Below are 24,913 nucleotides of genomic sequence, written 5' to 3'. Positions count from 1 at the left end.
TACTGACGTATTTTCTCTGAAGAAACATGCATAGAATCTGTAGGCATCTTCCTACTGCTCATCCAGCTCCCTTTTCCATGGTTTGCGAGGCAATGACTAAAGTTGCTTTTCCAGTATTCCTCTGTGTGTGTGTTTTCTTTTTAAAGCTGTCTCATAAATTTAATAAAGCCAAACAAAAGGTCAGGTCTAGCTTACTATTTCTTACATATGACAATAAGGAGCAAATACAGAATGAAAGTCATTTTCCATTTCAAACAGAGAACTTGTTTTTCTGAGAGGGCTCCTGCTTGAGAAAATATTTGCAGCGCTCATGGCAAGCCTCTTTCAATGGCTAATGAGATAATTAGTATCCATTTTATAAACTTATAAACCTCATTGTAAATTTCAAAAAAAAAAATTTCAACATTTCAAAGCTTTGGGGAGGGGGAAAAATAATTTGAGAACTCATGAATGTTTCACATTTCTGTGGTAGTAAATGAAATAACACACCCAGAGGCAGCTCTCAGATATTTCTTGTCACTGTTGAGTGAAGATGATTTAAAACTTAGAACAAATTAGAATGGTTAAAGACGGGGCAAAGATGAGAATAAGTTAAGTCTAAATTTATAAAATTTGTTTTTGACCTTTACTTGTATCCTGGTTTGGTAAATGCAAGCATTAGATTACAAAATGCACTACGGAAATTATTTACAGAGGGCACAAGAACGAACAGTAACAGTGTTTTTTCTTCCCTCTGAGCATCGTGTGCAAACGTCCGGCTTGTGACACTGGAGGGTGTGCTTCCCAGCAGAGCATCTGATTAGTCACTAATTTAGCAGGGAATGTCCTGGCTCGCTGTTTATCAAAGCACGTGAACGAATCAGTGGAATAACATGTTTATTTCCTTTAAAGCATTTCAGCATAGTCTAGTGAAATGGCTTGGCATTCTGAACTGCAGGGTTTGGAAACAAAATGTTATGACGTTATTTCTTTGAATTGGTTTTGCAAAGGTTTGAGGCTTACATTTTTACTACTCAGATGTACAGATTACGTATCTTCCTTGAATGAAAGACTGAAACTTCTTTAGAGCTGTTATGCAAAATGAAGGAAGGAAGGAAGCATTTGAAACTGTGGCTTTTAATGATTTATATTATTATCATATATCTTGTAAAACTTGTTATTTTTGGATTAAACAATAAGAACATTCAAATTTCGTACAAAAGGAGCAATAAAGAGGGGGAATGGAAGGTCAGTTGACGCCATAGGAACAAAGGGTAAATAACTGAAGTTGGAATGTGACCCTGTATTAAATAAAGGAACCAGAACTAGAAAACAGATTAACCTGAGGCTTTTTTTTAATAATGTGTAGTTTAGCAATCACTGATATTTTAATGACACGGTGTACAGAGCTATACTGAATGCGAAAATGATCCCATTCAGAATTACTTATCACACTTATGTTCAGCTGAATAATTTTAACAAGGGCTATGACCCAGATTCATACAGGGGTCTAGCTTTCCACAAGCTTGGGTAGAACTGAGGTGCATAGTAGGGGCTGCATGAAATTTTGCTGAGTGTTTTGTTTCAAAGCTGTTTCGACTCATTTCAAACTGAAAAAAACGAAATCGAAATGAAACAAAAAGCAGCGAAACAGCTTCGAAATGAAATGAGGGCACTCAAAACATTTAGAGTTTCAAAGCAGCCCAGTGCTGGGAGGCAGGGGAGAGCCAGGGCTGCACTCCGAGTGGCTTTGCAGCCCCACACAGCTCAACCTGGCAGGGAGTGCAGCACCAGCTCTGCCTGCCTTCTGCCAGTGGGCTGAGCTCCGAGCAGCTCTGCAGCCCCATAGAGCTCAGCCCAGTGGTGGGAGGTGGAGTGCAGACCTAGCTCTGCCCGCCTCCTGGCACCAGGCTGAGCTCCATGGAGCCCGGCGCTGGGTGCGCATTGCACCCAGCACCAGTCCCAGGAGGCAGCAACAGCCTCCTGTCATCTGGCGCAGATCTGGTGGCCCGCACTCCCAGGAGGAGTCCGGCACAGCCCTCTAGCGGGTGCAGGGGATCTGTGCCTAGATGATAGGAAGCTGCTGCTCCTGCCTGGGGCCAGCGGCAGCATCTATCTAACATGGCGCTGGTAGTGGGGATGTGCCCAGCACCGGTCCCAGGTGGCAGCAGCAGCCTTCTGTCATCCAGCACAGATCTGGGGCCCCACACCCCTGGGAGGAGTCCAGCACAGCCCTGCAGCCCTCCCAGGGGTGCAAGGCCCCCGATCTGTGTGCCGGATGACAGGAGGCTGCTGCTGCCAGCAGATTTTGCTTTCAAGATTTGAGGTGCAGTTTCCAAGAAACCTCTGCACCTATCTCCTTGAAACTTGGCAGGCTTCATGCCCTCAGAAGGGGCTACCATCCCTGCAATTCACATCTGAATCAGGTAAGAAATGACAGCATTTTAGGCATTTTCATGATTCTCCATTATAGCCTATGGGTGAAACAAGTTGAAAGAGCGAAACAGTTTAGACGAAGCAGGACAGTGCTTTGAAATAAAACACTGTCCTTTTGAAACAGCAAAACGGACATTGAAACAAAACAATGGTGTTTCACACAGCTCTAGTGCCTAGGTCCAAGAGTATGATGCCAGAAAGCCTATAGGAATGTATTTTTATGCCAGTAAAGTGCCCTAAGAGGTGTGTGAGACTATATGTCCAGAACTGCCATTTTCTTGGCAGAGCTCAGCATCTTGGGATCTATCTCATGTCTAAACTCCTGTTGTTTAAAACCCAAGTGAGTTTATCTATCCCATAGCAGCAATATATCATGACATTGATAGGGTCAGCTGCAGGCAAACTCCAGACCAGGAAGTTTGTCAATAAGTATGTTCCTGCTCACTCCTTGGTTGCTCTCCAGTTCTTGGTCTCTGCCGTGCCCAGTGGTGGTCATTCAGGATTTGCTCAGAGCAAATTTCAGAGTTTTGAAGAGCATCATTAGGCTCAAAAAGCTAGAGCATGCTCAGTCTCATCCTTCCCAGGACTTGTAGCTGTAGCAGTATAGGCAAGCTCCTTGGTATCTTTTGGATCTTAGTCTGGTAAGTGTGTTTAGAGCAGTGGTTCTCAACCTTTTTAGATTCAAGATATCTCTTGGAAAATGTCAGCTTTTAGATTTCACTTGTTCTCATTACTACAGAAAAATAAAAGAGCAATTCTTCTGTTGCAGAGAGCTCGGGAAGACCACCACAAATTAGAATGTTTTTTGATACTATGGATTTCTATTTCAGCATTCAGTTTAGTGAATAAATTCAAAATTTTCTGACTCAACAAGAATAAAAAGTCTTTAGGTAAAAAGGTGGAGTTTTCATGATCTTTCAGTCTGGTTTAGAAAAATAAATAGTTTTGTGGATGCACTAAACCAAGCTTTGAAAATGTAGGAACAAAATATAGATCTTACTTAAATCTCTATAGTTTATCTCTGCAAAGATTTCATTTTCCATAGGTATTACGTTTAGGAAAGTCTCTTAGGGAAAAAAAAAAAGTAAAAGACAGTTGCATAACAGTGTATGTTTTGATTAAGAAAAATGCAACGTTATCTGGCAAGAAACACGTAGACAGTGTTAAATGTAAATGCTAAAATAACAAAAGCAGTATGATGCATCAAATTAAAATGTGTGAAATTAACCCTTAATTTGCTTTTTGTGCACCTGGTATAATAGCATAATACTATGAGCATAATGGCTTCAGTATGTCATAGCAACCAAATATTTACTTTGACACTGAAAAGAATCATTGAGCTAATGAAAGCTTGATGTAATTTCCAAAGAGCATGCTGTTGTCACTTTTAAAATTTTAGATCTGGGTCAGATAGAGCCAGATTGGGAAATTTTTCTTTTTTATTTTCTGGCTTAACATCCCACTGAGACTTTAGCTTGAGTCAAATGATCATTATGTCTTGCTTGCTTAGACCACATGTATGCCTACCATATTTAAGTGATGAATCATTTCTCCCACATCATTCATTTGGCTTAACTTTGTCATTCGCTCTTATCTCACAATTTGTTTTAACATAAATAAATGGGGTGGTCTTAAAGTCCAAGGATAGTGCAGGGAGGTAGAATGAGCCATATGCCATGTTTTCTTGCACACAGCACACCCCAGAATATAATAGACACACCCTGTTTTTGTACAGTAGAATGAAGAAAAGAAGATTTTTTTTCCCAGAGTTCTGTCTGCACAAGCAGGAATAAAGCCTAATCTTTAGCTGACTTACCCTCCCTTTTCTGCTAAAGCTAAAACTCTAGCTGCTGCTGAAGATAGATCTGCCTACAGAGAGCAATGATTTTGAGAAGAGCTAAAGAGTCTGCAGGGCTGTGAAATAGGAGCTAGCAGGCAGCAAAATTACCCAGTAAAAGGTTATCTTAATAAGTGGAACATCAGGACCATTAAAAAGGAGAGATGATCGTTAACATCTGTGGAATGAAGAGCAATGAGCCATTAAGTCAATTGACTCCCTCAGCTGCCCTAATAGCTATGTTACAGCTGCTGAACAGTGGAACCATAATCAAAGCAGGGTGCTTTTATCCCAGTGAGAAATCAGTTTAATACATAACCCCCCAATCTGAGGGGGAAAGATGTGTGTTGTATGCGAGAAAATATTGTAGATAATACATTCCTGAATTCCTATTCCTAATATTGGTGGCTACCTGGGAATCTAGCTGTTGGAAACCTCTAATTTAAGGTGATACCAGATCCGAATTCCTGAGAGCACTCCCCCCTCAAGGACATTCAGTAGTAGAGTTATGATGTACAATAAACTGCAACTGTGATTTTGTGTGTGTGTGTATGTGTATATATGTATCTATATATATATGTTAATCTAGGCTTGTGGATTTGGTAGGTAACTGGATTTCAGATTTTCACTCTTAAAGATGAGGTGATGCAGTTGGAAAATGCTGAGGACCTTCAACTCTGTGGTGGTAACTGTTAGAATAAATGGGGAGTTTGGGGAGAGGGGTGCTAGCACCAAAGGGATTATTAAGATTAGCATTATGCTGGAGGAAAAAAGCTAAGAAAGAAGGGAAGAGAAAGTGTGAGTAGGACCTCAGATTCTGGAGAGGTCAGTGGAGGGAAAGCCAAGCATGAGCGTGAACTAGGCCATATCTAAAATGGCAACCAACATATACCTGGAGGGAGCACCATAGAGAATTCTACCAAGAATAAAAATAGAATATTATTACTCAGTGTGAAGGATCAAAAGCCACTCACCTTGGATGTTCCCTCAGCCACGGGCAGGGACCTGACCAGAATAGGGTCTCCATCCTATGGCAGGAGCTCCCGGTGTACCCCAGCGCCGCTTTATCATCTTGTCAGGTGAAGCAGATTGGTGCAGGTCCGCAGCTGGGGCTTTATCCAGGGACTGCGGGCAGAACCAGGAAGCCAGGGAAAGAAGAGATGGATGACAGCAGCCAGGATAGAGGCTGGGAGGGCTCAACCTGAAACTGGGGACCCAAGAGCAGAGTAAGAGCCCTATTGCGCCTCAGAGGCTCCAGGGAGCATGCGCTAAAAGGGTGAAGGAAGAATGGAAGCAGTACGAGGGGAAAAGAAAAAGGAGAGAGAAAGAGAGCGAGGTACGAGAGGCCGATGTTTCCAAGCCGCTTGTTTGTTTACTTCTGAAAGTGTTAATTGATCACCGTGGGCTGCCAATTAAGCTGGGCATCGCCACATAAGAAAGAAGAAGAAAAAAAAAGAGAAGAGGGAGAAACAAAAAAAGGTAAAACTGAATCCTGCTTCCTGGTGGCGCCACGGGTTCAGCATCGGGGAAGAAGAAAGCTACCAACCGGTAGAGAGAGAAAGGGGGAAGAGGGCACCGCTCTCCCACCTCTTATCTTTGTATTTGACCATTTCATAGTTTCATGGTTTCATAGTTTCATAGTTTCTAGGGTCGGAAGGGACCTGAGCAGATCATCTAGTCTGACCCCCTGCCATGGCAGGAAGAGCACTGGGGTCAAATGACCCCATTTGTTTACGTTGGTTCATTATTGGCCATGGACTGCCAACTAAGCTGGGCGTGGCTGCAAGCTGGGAAGAGGAAAAAAAGGGATTTCCCGGTTGTCTGCCTGTGAAGAAGAGTCGACACCAGAGAGTTTTTACAAATTAAGCCAAGGGGTTGTTCAGGACGTCGTCCCTGAAGAGGAGATCTGTCAGGCATCGTAATAGAAGAAAAAGGATGAAAGGAACAGAACTTTTTCTGTCTGGGGTTTTTTTTTATTTTATTGACACAGAGCCTGGGGTGGGAACCGATTGGTCAGTTGTGGTGGAGGTGGGGGTAGTCACCACCCCTCCCTTTCGGTAACATCTCCAGAAATTGAAACATCCTAGTCGTGGCAGCTGGGAAGAGAGAGAGAATAAGAGCCCCCACCCAGATTGACCAAGGGCTGCGGTGTCCCTGGAGGAGACTAGTGGATGCTGACCAGACGTAAGGGCACACGCCCATACTCGGTGACTACCCAACTCAGTTTGACTAACTCCAGAGCGGATCGAGATGGCATGCTTAGCATTCCTGAATGGGCCCTGAAGCCAAATAGCTCTCATCTGGCCCATTTTATTGTATTGGATCCCTGTTGTTCTAAGGGCTGAGGCTGAATCAGAGAATGAGTCGGGCAGTGTTAGGATGCAGATACACATTGTAAAATTCTGTGTATTATATTCAACTTTCTTCTCTGTGTTCTTCCTTTTTATATTGGCTTTGTAGAGAATTATAGTTGGAAATACTAGACTTTATAATTTTACCATCTTTTGTCCTTATTTTAGAGTTCTGTGTCATAGTTCACAAATGTACCCTTAAACATGCATGTTGATGATGATGATGAAGGTAAGTACCAACATGGCATGCATGTGAGAGGCAATGCCTCTATCCCAGCCAGGCAGTTGATTTAATAAAAGATATCACCTCAAAATCTTTGTCTCTCACAGGGCATTTCCTAAACCATCATGGTTGCAACATTTCTCCAACACCACCATATAGTATATAGCTATCAGTTTAAGTAGGAAATTGTGTTTTGAAATTCCATCTCTCTTGAAAATATGGAAAGTGGTATTCAGTTTCCTTGAGCATTTAAAGACTGCTTGTTACTAAATAAGGTGATGCATAGTTATTTTTCCCATACTTGTTTCTTTCACAGTTGTTCAGCAGGATTCCATGGCCAAGGAGTTCCAAAGCAGTTGTGATTTACACCCTCAGGGGCAAGAACTCCAAAGAATACTGGCTCAATCATCTTTGGGTGTTACACAAATTCAGCATCCTACATCTGAGAGAGATTTGCTCCTTGGACGTATTTAGAATGTGATTGTGCTTTTTACCTTTGAAGAGTGCTATGCCTTTTCTGTCGTTCTTCCTGTCGTGTTTTCCATAAAAAAGGCCAAAAGGTGGTACTTCATGGCGATGTACTAACAACACACACTGAAAAGATGCTGGTCCTTGTTTAGAACCCAGGTTTTGGTGTCTGTTGACAGTCATGTCTCCAGTATATATTTTCACCTTTACCTCCTTTTAACAAATATTTGTATTCTTTACTCGTCAAATTAAATATTTGTTGCATGCTTTAACTCTCTTGGATGTTTTAATACTACATTTTTTTTTAATCTCTCATACAAAAACATCTTTTTCTAAATATTTGTCAGTTTCTTAGACTCTCAACAATGAAGTTGTTTCCTTCAGGTACTGAGAAGGGCATTACTTTCAGGATTCTGTCTGGACGCTAGATATTTGCATTACTGTTTATTTTGGACAATTTCAGTACAGTTTTGTGAACTGTTGAAAAGTATTTGTTATTGATAATTATGTACAAATACTCAGTTTTCAGAGAATTGAGTAACAGAGCTCGGGTCTAACTTTCCTGCAGAGAGGCTTGTATTTGATTGTGTGTGTGTGTGTGTGTGTGTGTGTTACACAATTATTTTATCAGTATAAAATTTATTTTACATCTAGATTTAAATATAATAAATCAAAAAAGGTCCCTTTGAAATAAATTTATGAAAAATTCTAGTTGTATGCCTGCATAATATGTATACAAATGGTTCTACGTGTGTGTGTGTGTGTGTGTGTGTAATATAAATGCACGTAATGCTTTGCATAAGCATATAATGCTTGCTTGCTTTAATTTTTACAGGGATCTTGTTGGCTCAGAGCAGTAGCTAATGATAAAATGCTGTAAAAAAAAATCAGTGACCGGGCCCTGATGGACCTGTTTTGAGGTAGGGGTTGGACTAGATGACCTGAGGCCCCTTCCAACCCTAATTTTCTGTGATTTTTATGATGAATTTTTTTAATGTAGGATGACATTACACCGTAAATTAACAATTGTTTAATTAAATTCCCTGGTGACCATTCCAAAATTACTTTTTTAATAAACAAATACATAGAACCATGATGGTGACTACTCGCCAGAACTCCTATATTTTCACTATAAGAAGTTGGATATGAATAGTCATGCACCGTTCAAATGCAGTTGGAATTTGAATGGATGGAAGTTATATTCAAGCAGACCTGAAAGGTTTGGAACAGAAGTCCTTAACATGCCTCATCTATTCTAGCAAATGTGGGGTGTTAGACAAAGCTTACTGTAATAGACTGCTCTGATGAAAGTAGTGTAAAATGTGTGTAAGAGAGAATTGCATATATTTACAAGGCAGGACAGTATATTCATTTTCTCATATAGAAAAGGAAGGTAGTAATTTTTATGTATTATTTGACTAAAATCGCCTTGTAACGGCATATTTTTCCATGCAAAATGAACATATATCAGGTTTTTAAAAAGATATACATTGATTTATTTTGAAATCATGAGAAATCTTAAATATACTTTTAACAGTGTTGTTGTACAGAGCTCTGTGCAGTTTTCTAAGTCCAAAGTACTTTTTTAAAAACATTAACTTTGTGAAAAATAATTTTCCTAGAATACATATTCTGGAGTCATTAAACTTTATTTTTCTACTTTTATTGGGGAAGTATTATGTTCTGGTTATTACTTCAGTTTAATGATTCCTGCCACAGTTTAAACAAAATATGAGTTATCATGAAGCCTTTCCTGAAAGTAACTTCAGTATAATCCATTTCTATAGAAAATAAAGTTTAAATTTCTTGTTCTAGTTCCAAAAATAATTTGTTCTAAATTGAATGTAAGAGCACAGTTACTGTGCAGTAGGATTTTGCTTTAGATTTAAGTAGGCACATAATGTGATTCGCATTGCTGTTTTATTTACTTTGGCTATAAAATTATGGAATTCACTCTTAGCTAAGTAATTTTGTTTTATATGTTAAAGGCCCAAGTCTGTGAATAGCCTCGTTGAGTAAGGCAATAAGTGTATCTCTGTATTCATATAGAAAAATTGGTCTACATGCTAGATCACTATACAAGCACAGCCAAAATTCATCACTATACAAGCACAGGCAAAATTCATATTACAAGTCCTCCTGTGCTTACAGTCAAATCTAGGTTGGTATGGATCTGTTTGTAAAATGAGTTTCAAGTTCTATGCTTTGCTCACTGTTCAAGAGCAAAGTGTGTATTTATGTCTAGACTTCCAGATACTTTGAATCTTGATTGCCAGAGGTGGAAGGAGTTAACATTCCTGCTTACTCACTTCACTGAATGGAATAGGGAGGAAGACCTTTCATATACATATGATTGTAGGCACATAATGCCATATTTAATGCATGATGTTGCCTATGCCTTTCATGCCTATAATAAACCTTACATAAACTAAGCCTTGCAGAATGAAATCACAATTTATTGGTACTTTGAGTAATTTAAGGTGCAAGTAAGATGATTCATAAAATATTAAAATATCCTTTATATACAGAAGCAGTGTATATCCCTCGCTATTTAAACAAATAACCAAAGGCCAAAGAAGATCGCCCATGCCTGAAAGGTTGTCCAACAGCTCTCCCAACTCTATACTTGGTTCAGTAAAAGATATTACAAATAATCTTTGTGTCTCATACAAATTATGTATCCATTATAACATGTTATACGAGGTAGTTCCTTATTCTTTTTTTCCAGGCTATAAAACAAACAGAAATCTTGTACATAACATGAACAGTTTTCATACTTCATTTCTCTCTTGATCTGGGTATTCAGTGCCAATTGGAGTATGAATCAACACACTCAGTAATGCACAGGAAGTGAACAACTTCCTTGTGCAATCAGAATCAGGAAGAGAGACAGAAGCCTCATAGAGTAGATGAAAACTCTGATAGGGACATTGTACTCAAAACTAGTGATCATGTAGGTTCATTACTAGCCTACTGCTTATCTTCAGGAACTGGAACTCATACATTGTACAAGCCATGTTGTAATGTTAGCATGATTAGTTGTGAAGAGCTGAGTCATGGCCCAAGTGAACCATGTCTGCTTCTTTCTCACCTTCATCCTTCAAATGTTCTTCCATTTCTTTTGTGAAAGTGAAACAAGTTATTTCAGCAAACACACTAGCTCTAGTGTCAGAGATATTTTAGAGTACATACAGAACAACTATTAATGGATGGATGAAATGCACATGCTTTCAACACTGGTTTTATTGTTGCTGTATTTGGAAAAGTGATTTAAATCAGGGTTGTCTAACAGGTGGCCTGTGGGCTGCAAATGGCCCCCAAAAGGTTAGCACGCAGCTTGCAGGCTTCCACCCAGCTGCCCCCACTGCACTGCTACTCTTCTTGCAACTGCCGGGTTCTTTGGGTTTCCCCACACTCCTCCAGCTTCTACTTCATGACCCTGCTTCTAGGGACAGGGTGGCACAGTGATAGGGGGCTGGGATACTCAAGCTGCATGCATAGCAGTGGAACCAGAGCATCCATGCTGCACATGAAAAGCCAGGCAAAAGGCTGTGCATATTACAGATGGGCAGTGTGCATAGCTTGGAGGAGAGTGAAGCTGCCCTATAGAGTTGGCTAGTACAAAGGATGCCATCCCACTGTTGCTATCGGTTCTTTATTAGCTTAGGTTTGCTCAGAAAATCTAAAGGTTCCAAGCCTGGCTATAATTTTGCTGGTGCCTTATGAAACGTGTTGTTTTCATTTCTTTTAAGTTAGGAAATTTCATACACGCACAAAACTAAGCTAAAATGTTAAGGTTGCAGAATAAGGTACTTTAACAAATCAGGAAATATCAGAACTAAGTTTGCCTGTATGTTATAATCCCTCTTTCATGCACAGGTATTATGTTATACCCTTTAATTATAATTATCCTATTTTTCCCCAGGGCTTCTGCCTCATTCAGGGCACAGGATGTTTTGGAGATGAATCAGGATTGTGTAGTGAAGATGACAGTATATAGGACTCCTCCTTCATTTGTTGAAGAGGTTGGAAGTTGTATAGTGAATGAGCCAAGGGATTGCAGATCAAAAATTACTTTGGGCAAAGCACCATACTAACATAACTTATACCAAAGCTCATTTTCAGAGCTATGTTAGATGTCTGTACTGCGCTGAATTGTGTGATGTAGACAAATCTTTGTGTTCCTCCTTTTTTGGAGTGTTTGGCTTGAAGGTCTAGGTCGGGGCCCTCCATTTCGGGTGGAGGACCATTTACTGAGTTCTGGCAAACTGTTGAGGGCTTCATGGGTAGCCCCGCCCCTTGACAGGTGCCCTGCCCCCTGGTCACCATCTTGTGACTGGAAGTCCCACCCCTAACCCCTGACCTTTGCCACCAGAAGTCCCTCCCCTAGCCCCCAGAAGTACTTCTTTCAGCAAGGGGTTTTGCCATCTCAGAACCAGAAAAATACCAAATTATATTCTAAAAAGCGAACATCTACCACATTCATTAATTTCAGAAAATATTTTTGTACTGGTTTACATGTGTTTGTGTGTATAGAGGTGATTATAATAGCTTAAAATGAAGTCTTATTCTTGTATGTTGTGAGGGAGGGTATAAAGGAGGGTGTGGGGGCATGTGGGTGGGTATGGGGTTTGGGGGGAGGGTGGCTGGGGCATGTGTGAGGGTCAGCATGTATGGCAATGCAAGGGGGTGTGCAAGTGTGTGTGTATGGTGGGGTGTGTATGGTGCATGTGGGATTCACCCTACAAACGCACACACTCCCTCCCAACAGACACACACCCACCCACCCCGGGATACCGGTGCAGCCCCATGCTCCACGGTCCAGCAATGCAGCCGGGAGCCATATGGTGCTGGAGCAGTGCAGGAGCAAGAAGAGAGTGAAATGACTGGGGGTGGGATTGGGCTGGGCTGGGCTGCTGTGTCCTGCTGCCAGCTCCCCCTGAGTCCTACTCCCCCTGGCTCCTGTCATCTTTGACAGGTAGCCAGGAGCTGATAAATATTAATTTTCTAAATTGTTTATGGGCCCCGCTGGCCGGACAGAATGGCCTGGTGGGTCAGATCCAGCCTGTGGGCCATATTTTCCTGCCCCTGGTGTAGGTCCTCTCGAGCATGGGCCAGGGGGTGTTGTGTGAGGTATCAGGGGTGCTAAGCAACCCTTTGCAGGCTGGAGCTCTGGACCCTTTCGTATAGTCTTGTGACCTGCTTTTGGGTCACAACTCATGGGTTGAGAAATGCTGCTCTAGTGCAGCAGTCTCCAAAGTGGGGTGCGCAAGACAATCCATTGGGGTGTGGGAAGAAAATATTAGAACTTCTATTTATATAAATATACATATATTGGGGGTGCGTGCTCAAAAATTTTTTACTGATAGGGGTGCGTGATCAAAAAAGTTTGGAGACCACTGCTCTAGGGACCTGATTTGTCATAGTGTAACACTGAAATTAATAGGAGCTGGACTTCAAACATATAAAGGGCTGTCTAATGTGAAGTACTCTGACAATCGGATCCTAGGTAGCCCACATTAATTGATCAAAGTTAATGGACACTTGTGGCCTAATTAATGTTGCTCTAGGGGTGGCCAGCTTCTAAATGGGCTGCACTAATGTAAGCCATGGTTCCCCTAGATCGCATACTGTACAACTAGGCATGTCTCTGGTGCACCATAACGTGGACTCCCCCTGGCACTGTGGTCTGTGTTACAGAAGCCAGAGGAGGGAGGGGGAGCCCAGAGACCCTGGCTACTGCTGCAGCCAGAATGATGGTGGGAATGGCAGCTGAGTGAGAGCCTTGGGGCTGCAGATTATCCCACAAACTGCTAGTTACAGCCTTGGTCTAAATTATAGTTGGGAGTGAAGATGGCTCTGCATTAGATTGCTTATCTACTTGAGAATGGGCCATCAGGAATACAAGAGACTGCTTTGCATTATGAGTGAACATTCATCCCAAATGTCTCTGTTGCGGAAAGCAGCATTTTTACTAGTATGCTCACAGTTTTTGAATCATTGAGTATAGAGCAGCATCCAAGGCTGTTGAACCCTTAACATTTTTAACAAAGTGGGGCTGGAATGAAGGGTTAGGAGGAAGAGATGGCTAGGTCAGGATTAAAAGTATGTACAAAATGTGGAAGACTAGTGGGATTAGGAAATTGGTGTTGTCTATAAATTTGGGGACAGGGAGAAAAGGAGGAAATGTTCTCTTACTTTTGCAGTCATGTAGTCCTGTGCATTTCTTTTGTTATCTACCTATTTCCTAAGACTGCAAAATGGTTTTTAATCCAAATATTTATGAGCCCAGTTTACTTGTGTGATTTGAAATGGATGGTCTTTGATGGTATAATCTATGTGAAGAATTTGGTCCAATATTGCTAGAGACTAGACTTGGATATTGTTTGTTTAAATTCCATTTATTTTAAAAACGTGCATTTTTTATCTTATTTTAGTTTATTCTTTTTAAATAAGAAACTGTTTGCTGATCAGTATTGTAATAATTATAATACACATTATAAACTTCAAAAGTCTTAGTAAATGTAATATGTTTCTCCTTACACAGTATGCCCACTTGGAACAGATACTTAGACATTTTTTTTTTTATTTAAGACTTGACAGTCCCAAAACAATTCTGCATCCTCCTTCAGGTAGGAAACTTGTTGATTCCCTTTAGACATGTCTACACATCGCCCTATGGCAATGTAGTGATGAGCTATGTCACCATATGGCACACTACAGCAACATAGCTATCGTGTGTCTACACATGATCAGCAGCTACAGCGACATAGTGGTAAAAATCTACCCATGCACCACGCGTGTGGTTCAGCACCTGCCTGTACTGTGCTGTGCTTTAGTACTGCCTTGTAGAAGTACTGCACTGTTGCAGCATCGCCATATGGCGACATGTAGACACACCCTTTCTGGAAAAAAGATTCTTACATGATACCCATAAATAGCAGTGGTCTTCAGGAATATTATAAAGATTGCATGCCTCAGTAAAGCAGTCAAGTGAAGGAACAATTTTATTCAACAGACTTGCAACCACATACCAAATCAGGAAACATGCCCATGTCATGAGAAAGGAATAAATCCTAACTGGAAACTTAAGCTTTTCCCATTCAATTTTCCTAAAGAGCTTAGTCTTTAGACATCTCTGAATTCAGCAGAGGGAAAATAGCAACAGTATTGCAATGCCTACCAACTGCATGGCTAACACAGCCAGCAAATATAATAATAAAAGGTGCTGACTAAAGGGAAGAACTTGTAAGGCAGGCACATAAAAATTAATAACTGGGTTCTGATTCTTTCTCACATGACCATGGAAAAAAATGTTTGGCTTTTGAACTGTGCTTGCTGCCAAAGTGCCTGTCATAGTGCCTGGAGTAAAATGTGACTTGTTTATTTATAGAACTAGCCAATCGAAATAGAGCACAGTGAACTTCATTCAAGACAAGCAGAAGCTTAGGATATGTGTAAACACACCCGCTCTGAGCAAAAAGCACACAGAGCAGAGTCCTGGATTATCCTTTTCTTAAGAAAGAAAAGTAAAATAGAAAAGCTTTGCCTGGATTAATGAGTTTGGTGGTTGTTTTTTTTTTAAATTTTTGAAATGTCAGAAGGTGATGACTTTGGACAAAGTAAAAGGTACTGTAACGTTTTCAGATGCATCTTTTCTATTTTTTTTATATTTTAAAAGAGTATAATTTGTGTAGATTTAAGACAGGAGTTCATATGTTCTAATAATAATTTTGACATCAGGTTGCAGTATGGTTGTAGAGCGTAAGTTTCCCTGTGTTGGGGCCCCACTGTGTAATAGGTCTAAATTGATGTGGACCACAGAAGTGTTGGAAATTAGTGTTTATACAGGTCTTTTGAGTTGTATGATTAGTATTATCTTTTTTAAGTTAAAAAAATAGGTAAATGATACACAAGGGCATGATTTTCATAAACTCATTCTTCCCAGCCAGGGTCCTGATAACACACAAACCTCAAAATGTCAGAGACATAAATAACTTCCTTTGGAGCCTGCTGTTGACAGATCCATAATTCATACTTGATAGAGCACTGTGTCCTTTGAGGCATATTAATGTTGATAGGACTTGTTCCTGCTACATTTTGATCCTGGAACTCCCACTGATTTCATTGGTCCAGATTGTGGCTTCCAACTCTACCACTCTCCATTAAGGCAACCAGGTTTGAAAGGTGGTATAAGCAGAAAGCTGAAGATTTTTGTTCTCATTTTATTTGCCTTTTTGTCTTCCTGTCGAAGACAGCATGATGATTCTTTTTTGGATACTTAATCCTCACTTGAGTAAATTCTAAGGTAATGTGAAAATGACTGCTAAACATGCATCAAGAAAAATATATTTTGGTTTTACTACAGCCTTATAATGTGTTATTTTATACATAGTTTCCACTGCAGCCTATATGTGTCAGTGCTTTGGAGCATTAAATACGGTTAAACTTTATTTCTCCTCCTGATATTTTAGGCAAAGCAATAACACTTGACATGCATAGCTGCCTTATCTCACCTCTGTAGGTCATATGATTTTGCTTAGCAATCATACGGTTTCCCAGATGGAAAGTGCAGAGGCAGAGGGAGAAAAATGGGCAGAGTCTGTGAATGAGTGAGACATTAGTGTCAAGCCTTGGATATTGAGAGATGCAACATAGTTGCTTCTGAGGATTAGATATACTGTAGTTATTTTGGCTTGGAGATCTGCAAGAATGGAGTTGACTGTGTAGTCCTTTACCATCTTTGAGGGCACAGGACTTGTGTATTTTTTGTAAACAAATTTATTTCAATTAAAAAGAAATGACTGTTTGTGTTGCCAGCTTCAATTCCAAACAGGAAATTGACCTGCAGTGTCCCAAATTTTGCTAGAAAGGCAACAGTGTGATACCATGTAGCAGTATTTTTGTAGTTACATGTATAAAACCAGTCTCTAATTACATGGTTGTTAGCACTGAAATGCTTATTTTCTGATGACATTTTTAGGAAAATAAAAATCCTCCCTCATTTAGCAAAATTAAGACTTTAGACCAGTACTATTTGCCTATTGTATTGCATCATACCATTTTTAAATGATCTCAAATCACAAGTTTCATGTTCTAAAACACTAACGTTGTACAAGAGATACTGAAGAGAGTTGGAATTGCTGGTCAAAGACAGCCTTTTTTTAAAGGCTGCCCAGTAAGATTTGCTCCGAAAAGTAGCTTTGTATAGACCAATGGTTCTCAAACTTTTTTTCACGGACCACTTGAAAATTGCTAAGGGTCTTAGTGGGCCACTTAAACTTTTTTTTGTTCTACAGATCAAAGCGCATAACTCATATTTTAATATCAGTAGTCTTATCTTACAAGTACAGATATTCTCGATTGTTCCACAACCTGTCTGCGGACCACCTAAATAGAGCTCGTGGACCAGTGGTGGTCCACAGACCACAGTTTGAGAACCTCTGGTATAGACAGATGTGATGGTAGTTGAAATGCTCAAAAGGTTAGGTTGGGATTAATGTAACTTACTTAGCAATTAGTCTTAACAAATGCAGCTAAGTTTATTGTGATTGTCTTTAGGAACTAGGGGACAGGATTGTTAAATGTAACTAGTCTACTATCTGTATCTCACAACTGAACATTGGAGGAAGGAGTGTTTATTCCAAGATTGAGTCATAAAATAAAATTTAAAAAACCCTCTTATATCACTCATCCTGTATCTCAGCCTTTTCATGAATTGAGGTGGTTGAGTGCCCTTTCTACAGAGTAGATGCCAGGTAGAGGTCTTTTACTTCTAAGGGTAGCTAGAAGAGAAGATGAACTGCATTCTAAAATAACTTACAGTTTTTACTCAAATCCAAGACTGGGGGAGGTGTTTCTCCAGTCATCATGGGGGGGAAAGAAGCCTTGCTTTAGATTCAGGTACCAGCCCAGAGCAGAGTTATTGCCTGCCTTGGGCTGGTGTGGCTTGTTCAGTGGGTGAGGGAGCTCACAGTGGAAGGTTATGCAGGGGAGACTGTGCAGTGGGGGGTAGAGGTAGGTGAGCTCAGGGGAGACTGTGCAACCACCCAATCTCTCCCCCACAGCTACTTATTCCCCCACTCTCCTCCCTGTCACTGCTGTTTTCCTTCAGGCCTGATTCCAACTTGGCCCAGAGCTGCCTGGCTGGGCCAGGGCTGCAGCCACTGTCAGTGACTGTCCCAGAGCCAGAGTGGCCCAGAAGTTAAGTGGTAGGGACGTGCAAGCAGTAAGGGGAGGAGGAAGTGTGGGGAACAGGTGGCAGGGGAGCCAGCACTGACAGGGAAGTGGAAGCAGGCAGGCAGGCACAGTCACAGGAGAGGGCAAAAGGCAGGTGAAGTGGTCAAGTGGTGTGTGGGTCAAGCAGACACTAGCTTGGGAGGGCAGGCAACACAGGCAGGGATCGTCATGAGGGAGTCAAGGGACAAGAGATGTGGGGAGTAGGGCAAGTGAAAGTGGGACAGGCGCCAGGAACAAATGATGCAAAGGGGACAGGTCACAAGGAAGCAGGCGTGGAGTGGGGTTGAGCAGAGGGGGCAAGGGGCAGAGGTCTAGCCCCTCACCTCCTGCCTCTGTTTTCTCTGCCACAGTTTTGGGGGTGATGATGCATTTAAGGTGATCTTCCTCTAATTAGATTCTATACATGGAAAATTTTAACAAATGTGTAATTTTCCATATATAGAATCTAAGGGGAGCATGTAATCTTAAATTCAAAGTCATCTTGGATTCAGGTAAATATGGTAATATTTTTCTTTTACAGAGGACTTCTCATCTTTAGAAGTGGTGTGCACTAAACCAGTGGGGCTCTTGTACGAATGATGAAAATTGCCAGTTTTTGCAGTTTAATTCCATCACACTTCACACGAACAAGGGTTTTTTTCAATTTAAATGAGTTTGTTGCAAACTAAACAACATCTTGCAAGGTAGCTACTTGTAACATTGCAGTCTTTAATCTAACAGCTGCACCCCATCCCCCTGCTACAGGAGAGGTGGGCTGAAGGCAGAAGGAGCAAGGGACCCAATCTTTTTTTATTCTTTTTTTACCCCACAGAGCCTAACCACCTGTCCCATGGCCAGGGGGTGAGCTGCTGGCAGGCCAAGCAGCCCCTGAACTGCAGGGGGCTCTGGTCCTTCCCTCCGCAGAGGTGGTGCCCCCTGGGGCTGCCCAGGCAAGCTCCTAGGAGGCAGGTGCTGCTCCACCTCAGAGGCACCCAATCAGATGCTTCCCCGAGCCTCTCAGCTTCCAGCTCACTGTGCACCGTCCCTGCCACCTTCTCCAGCTGCCAGCACACCCACCCGCCCTCCTGTCACTTCCCCATGCTGCCCCAGGGGCAAGGCAGCCTGTTCCTGGGTGGTCTCAGGTGGTGGGAAGGAGACAGGAATGGTACACAGATTGCTTCTCCCCAGCTGGGCTCGGGGAAGAGTTGGATCTGCAGGTACTGCCTCTGAGCTGGGACAGCACCTAGTTTCATAGTTTCTAGGGCCAGAAGGGACCTGAACAGATCATCAAGTCTGACTCCCTGCTCTGGGCAGGAACAAGTGCTGGTATCATAATACCCCAGCCAGATATCTATCCAACCTCCTCTTGAAAACCCCCGAGGTAGGGGAGAGCACCACCACCCTCGGGAGCCCATTCCAGAGCCTGGCAGCCCTAACTGTAAAGTAATGTCTCCTGTTATCAAGCCTAAACTTATTCTCAATCAATTTGTGGCCATTATTCCTTGTTATCCTAGGTGGTGCCCAGGGGAACGGAGGCTCATCTACTTTCTGCTGGTCCCCCCTGGTGAATTTATAGACGGCCACCAGATCCCCACTCAGGCTTCTCTTGTGGAGGCTGAATAGATTCAGGCCCTTTAGTCTTATCTTTGTAGGGCCTGGCCTGCTGCCCACTGACCAGGCGAGTGGCCTTCCTCTGGACCCTCTCAAGGTTAGCCGCATCCCTTTTGAAGTGTGGTGCCCAGAACTGGATACAGTATCCCAACTGCAACATGCCCAGTGCCACATAGAGGGGAAGGATCACCTCCCTGGACCTGCTTGTGATGCATCTGTAGATGCATGACAAGGTGCGGTTAACGTTACTGCCTGCTAACACCCTGCCCAGGGGGTGCCGCTGCTGTGGAGGAACCAACTGGGGCCTCCTGCATGAACTGGGGCAGCTTGCACAGGCAGGCTGTGCTGGAAAAGAAAACAGCAAGGGACCTGATCCTTTTTTATTTTTTCACGGAGCCTGCCTGCAGCTGGGGGGTGAGCTGCTGGCAGGCTCTGAGCTGTGGGGGGGGCCCTGGTCCTTCCCTCCATGGTGGCAGAACCCCCCTGGGGCCACCCAGGGAGGGTGTTATTGCGGAGGCAACACCTGCCAGATCCAACTCTTCCCTGCACCCTCCCAAGGAGCAGCGCCCTATGCACCATTCCTGCCTCCTGGGACCAGAGAAGGCAGCAGGGACGGTGCATGGTGAGCTGGAAGCCCAGGCAGACTCAAAGAAGCATTGCATCAGGTGCCTCCAATCTGGGGCAGCACCTGCCCACTAGCAGCACGCCCGGACAGCCCTGGGGGGCACCGCCATTGTGGAGGGAAGGACCAGGCCCCCTGCAGTTCAAGGGCTACTTGGCCCACTGTCAGCTTTCCCCCCGACCACAGGAGAGGCGGACAGGCTTCACCAAAAAAAAAAGTATTGGCACCAGGAAACTACAGGCCCGTTAGTCTTACGTCGGTCCTAGGGAAGCTCTTTGAGAAAATTATCCAGGAGCACATCTATGAGGGACCAGCAGGGGAGATCATGCTTAGGGGTAACCAACATGGGTTCATTCGAGGCAGGTCTTGTCAGACCAACCTGGTGGTCTTCTACGACCAGGTCACAAAATCCTTGGACGCAGGTGTCACGGTGGACGTAGTCTTTCTGGACTTTAGGAAGGCCTTCGACACTATCTCTCACCCCATTCTCATTAAGAAGTTAGGCGACTGTGGCATTGCCTACACAGTCAGATGAGTCTCAAATTGGCTGGAGGGCCACACCCAGAGTGGTGGTGAATGGGTCTTTTTCGACCTGGAGGGATATGGGCAGTGGGGTCCCCCAAGGCACGGTCTTCGGGCCTGCACTGTTCAATACCTTCATCAGCGACTTGGACAAGGGGGTGAAAAGCACCTTGTTCAAATTTGCAGATGACACTAAAATGTGAGGAGAAGTGGGCACGCTGGAGGAGAGGGACAGGCTGCAACTAGATCTAGACAGGTTACAGGGGTGGGCGGATGAGAACAGGATGGGATTCAATATTGACAAATGCAGGTACTGCACCTGGGGAGGAAGAACCAGCACCATACCTACAGGCTGGGGAACTCCCTTCTAGTCAGCACAGGCAGAAAAGGATCTTGATGTCATCATTGATTCCAAAATGAACATGGGCTGCCAATGTGGGGACGCAGTCAGGAAGGCTAACCGCACAGATGCATCACGAGCAGGTCCAAGGAGGTGATCCTCCCCCTCTATGCGACACTGGTCGGGCTGCAGTTGGAGTACTGCATCCAGTTCTGGGCACTGCACTTCAGGAGGGATGTGGACAGCATCAAGAGGGTCCAGAGGGGGGCCATTCGCATGATCGGGGGCAGCAAGGCAGGCCCTACAAGTGGAGGCTACGAGACCTGAACCTGTTCAGCCTCCGCAAGAGAAGGCTGAGAGGGGATCTGGTGGCCGTCTACAAACTGGCCGAGTGGGACCAGCAGGCTATGGGAGAGTCCCTGTTCCCCTGAGCACTACCAGGAGTAACGAGGAATGATGGCCATAAGTTGACCGAGACTAGATTCAGGCTAGATATCAGGAGACGCTACTTTACTGTCAGGGCCGCTAGGATCTGGAACCAACTACCAAGGGAAGTGGTGCTCGCTGGTACCCTGGGGGTCTTCAAAAGGAGGCTAGATAATCACTTAGCCGGGGTCGTTTGACCCCAGCATGCTTTCCTGTCATGGCAGGGGGTCAGACTTGATGATCTGCTCAGGTCCCTTCCGACCCTACCTACTATGAAACTATGAACCCTCGCCGTAACAGTGACAGGAGCCCCTAAATTGAAATTGAATATCTTGGGTTTTTAATTGTGACAATTAAAAACCCACCATTTCTGTTTAGGGGACTAAACCCCTGTCACGTGTACGAGTGCTGGTAGTTTTCAAAGTATTCCGTGAAACCCTGGGATTCTGCAAAAAGTTTGGGAGTAATGGCAGCGCCAGCTGAGGGCAGTACATTGCCATTGCTGGGCCAAGTCACCTGGCTCCTTGGCTGGCAGTAGGGGTTATGCAGCAGAAGTGATATGAAAGGATTCCATTGCTTTTGAAAGTGTGAAACCCCTACTGTAAACTAGCACTATCATATAAATTTCAGCAATTACAGAAGTTGGTTGTATTTTGCAGCTGATCCAAAAGCAGGATATTCCATTATTAGTTCAAGAAAAGAAAATACTAACAAGGGTTGGTATATTCCATACTATTGAAAGCAGAGATGGGATGTAGGCATCTTGACCATGCATTTTTTTACAGTGTTTTAAAAACAGAGTGTTTTTAGTGTGGGAATATGTAGAGTTCACTGTAGATCAGAGGTGGCATACTTCAGTCCTTTTAGCAGTAGAAGTTCTGAGCTTAACTAAATTGAATGCATTCAATATCTGTAACTATTAAAACTGTTTCCTCATGGTAACTGCATCTACCAAGAGAGACTGATTCAGGAGCCTAATTGTTTCCTGCTCAGCTATGATGTTCTTTTGCGATGTTACCTGAAATTACACCATATTAAAAATTACATTTCATTGTAGGTAATAGTTTTTCTCTTTTTTGCCAGAATTATTCCAGGCCAAAAAAGTGGTGCCACACATTGTTAGAAGAGCTGTGAAACACTGTGCAACATTAAAAATGAATTCATTTAGGGTGTCAGAAGTAAAGTCCTCAGATAAGAGAACTGGAGAAAGTTTGGATTAGCCAATGAACAGCTTCAATCTAAAAAAAAATCCAAAAAAACCTCCTCTGATCACAAAGGTTACTGGAAGGCAAAGTACCACCAGAGAACTAGTCATAACTTGAAGTGCTGGGACTGCTTGTGAGTTAGTCAGGTACAGCTGCCATGTGAGAGCACAGATCTTGAGATGAGTAGAGAGAGCATGACTTGCTTTAGGAAGACTGAACTGTTTATAACAAGTAAAGTAAAAACCACAAGTGTTTAGACAAGGAGCAAACCAGTTTCTTAATTGAAGACAAAGTATATTTCTAGGTGATGACTATGTTTCTTGTTCCTCCCCAATAAAACACTATTTTATGAAACAGTTCAAAGAAATATAACTTGCTTGAACTCAGTGACTGATGTGATTAATGTTATGAACACTTTTTGCTTTGTCATTGTCAGCTGACATAAGTTACTCTTATTATCTTAATATATCGAAGTATTGCATTGGGAACCCCATGTAGCACAGAATAAAACACATACAAGTTTGATTATGTAGCATTCCCAGTTGGGGAGATGTGTCATTAAGGAAGTATGGCATGAGTTCACACTAGATCTTTCTACCTAGCACAAAAAGGATTCTGCACAAAACATTCAGTGTTCACAGATACGAAATACTGAATTATAACAGATATGTTCAGTACAGCTTAATTTTTCTACTGTGTTCTAGTCTATGTTCTAGGAATATAAAAATTAAAATAGTGTTGTTCTTTTACAAAAAGGTTTGGGATTTTTGTTTTTTATTGCTCATCAGATATATACAGTCAGTTGACATTAATTTTTTATGGAACACATTTAAATGTATCAACACATTAGCATTACTATAATATGTAAAGGCAATCTTGTTATCTTCATAACAGCATATCTGTAAAAACATAGTTTAATAAGATTTTCAAATGGGTTTGACTGTAAAACTTTTGAATTAACAGAATTGACACCATGAAGTTTTTTACTATCAAGTTCTGTTTTATGTCAGTCAAAGTTTTGGAGAGGTGCACTTTCTAGAATATGTTTCAGTCATGCTTTGCAAACTTACTGTCATTTTTTCAAGGTTTGTGCTTACTGCTAGCAGCCAATGGGATATGTCTTTTGGCACCCAAGTCATCTAGTTGCATTATTTTATACAATTCTGTAAAGTTCCTAAACGGAAGTCCTAAGTAACAGCTAAAAAGTAACTTCTTAGTTTAAATTGAGAAAGATCAACTGATTACAGATTACAAAAATAGACAGGTTGATTATGCTTTGATTTCTGTATCTATAGGAATTTAACTTTTAATTTTGCTAGCTTGAACAGTAGGTCCTGAATGGCATCTTCAAGTCTATAAAGCCTGCAGAAGTTTGTGCTTATGGTTGTTAGGAAATCAGAAAAGCTTTAAGCTGTATAATTACAAATTCTTTCCTTATGTGTTTATAATTGTCCAGTTGATGCATCATGTTCTACTTTGTCGTGGCTGTAATTTTGCGTGGTATGCCTGTGTGTATGTATGAAAACGTGTACACGTGATTTAAAAGATCCAGCACTTCATGGTGAGAGGTTTAAATCAGTAACATGAGACTAAGTGACCTTTCTAAGAAAAATTTAATGGGGCATTGCTTGGGCAGATGTCTAGATACAAACTGAGAACATGAGACCATTCGTCATTTTCAGAGAACATAATGCCATTGAATCTGCTGGCTAAAATTTGTGACCATGATAGGTTGAAGCATCTGTTTTTTACAGCTGTTAAGTGACAACTTGTGCATTTGTTCAGTTTTAGAAATGATGTAGCAGTTTGCCACAAGGATGAGGAAAAGATCAAAAAATAAAAGCCAAAGTTCAAAAACAATTATTTGGTTATTGTTTTTGTTTTGTTTTGTGTTTTTAAAGACTTGTATCACATACAAATGAAATAACCTTTCTTCTACAGATACTAACATGAAAGGAATCATATCAATACAAGTTTTCTCTTTTATATACAGATATAACTCTATAATAGTAATTTCTGTCTGAATCTTACCAAGTACCGAGCTGTCTAGTCCCTGTTCAGTAAAACACTCAAACACATGCTTAATTTTAAGCACTAAGCACTTATACTGAAGTTGAATCGGACTAGGCACACAGGTAAGTTAAACATGAGTGTGTTTTGCTGAACCAGGCATTAGGCAATATAGGCCACCCCGAGCACATCTTGCCTGTCCTCTGCTTGCTTCAGTGGCTTTGTATAAAACAGAGTATGTAAGGTTCAAGGTTTCCCCCTTTGCCTTAAGGCAGGAGTAAGCAACGTTTTTGGCCAGAGTGTCGAAAAAACCTCAATGAATACCTTGTAAGGTGCTAGAGTGCCAGCATGCCAAAAAAACAAAACCAGGACAGGGGTACGTGGCAGGACACACTGCATATTAATATAGTTAATAATCATAAATGTTGATTTTTTTTTTTTTTTCTTTTTACAGTAAATACCAAGTTTTCTAAATAATTCTAGACCTGGTGACAATAAATAAAACTTCATATACTTCCTTTGTTCTTGTGTATTCTTTTTTGTTGACCATGTTGTGTTGAGAGAGAAAAAAAGGAGAGAAAAAAGAGAGAGAAAGAGATAAAGAAAGAAAGGAGAGAGGAAAAAAGGAGAGAAAAGAAAAAAGAGAGAAAGAGGAGAGAGACAAA

General features: G+C 42.0%; 1 protein-coding gene and 1 long non-coding RNA gene across 2 annotated transcripts in view; both read left to right on the top strand.

The window, feature by feature from the left end:
• The first annotated feature begins 14,723 nt into the window (after positions 1-14,723).
• FAM134B (family with sequence similarity 134 member B) overlaps positions 14,724-24,913 on the top strand; it is a 49,077-nt gene continuing 38,887 nt past the window's right edge. Inside the window, exon 1 of the mRNA XM_019521398.1 lies at positions 14,724-14,923. Coding sequence (XP_019376943.1) covers positions 14,889-14,923 — 35 coding nt within the window. The 5' untranslated portion in view covers positions 14,724-14,888. The remainder of the gene's footprint in view (positions 14,924-24,913) is intronic.
• The window catches only part of LOC109300660, a 24,203-nt gene continuing 15,943 nt past the window's right edge, over positions 16,654-24,913 (top strand). Inside the window, exon 1 of the long non-coding RNA XR_002098295.1 lies at positions 16,654-16,740. This is a non-coding gene — a long non-coding RNA (uncharacterized LOC109300660). The remainder of the gene's footprint in view (positions 16,741-24,913) is intronic.

This window comes from Gavialis gangeticus, unplaced genomic scaffold (assembly GCF_001723915.1).
Source record: "Gavialis gangeticus isolate Ggan-Ray unplaced genomic scaffold, GavGan_comp1, whole genome shotgun sequence".
Lineage (NCBI taxonomy): Eukaryota > Metazoa > Chordata > Crocodylia > Gavialidae > Gavialis > Gavialis gangeticus.
Note: the sequence above shows the minus strand (reverse complement) of the source record. Positions and strands in the feature narration are given on the sequence as shown.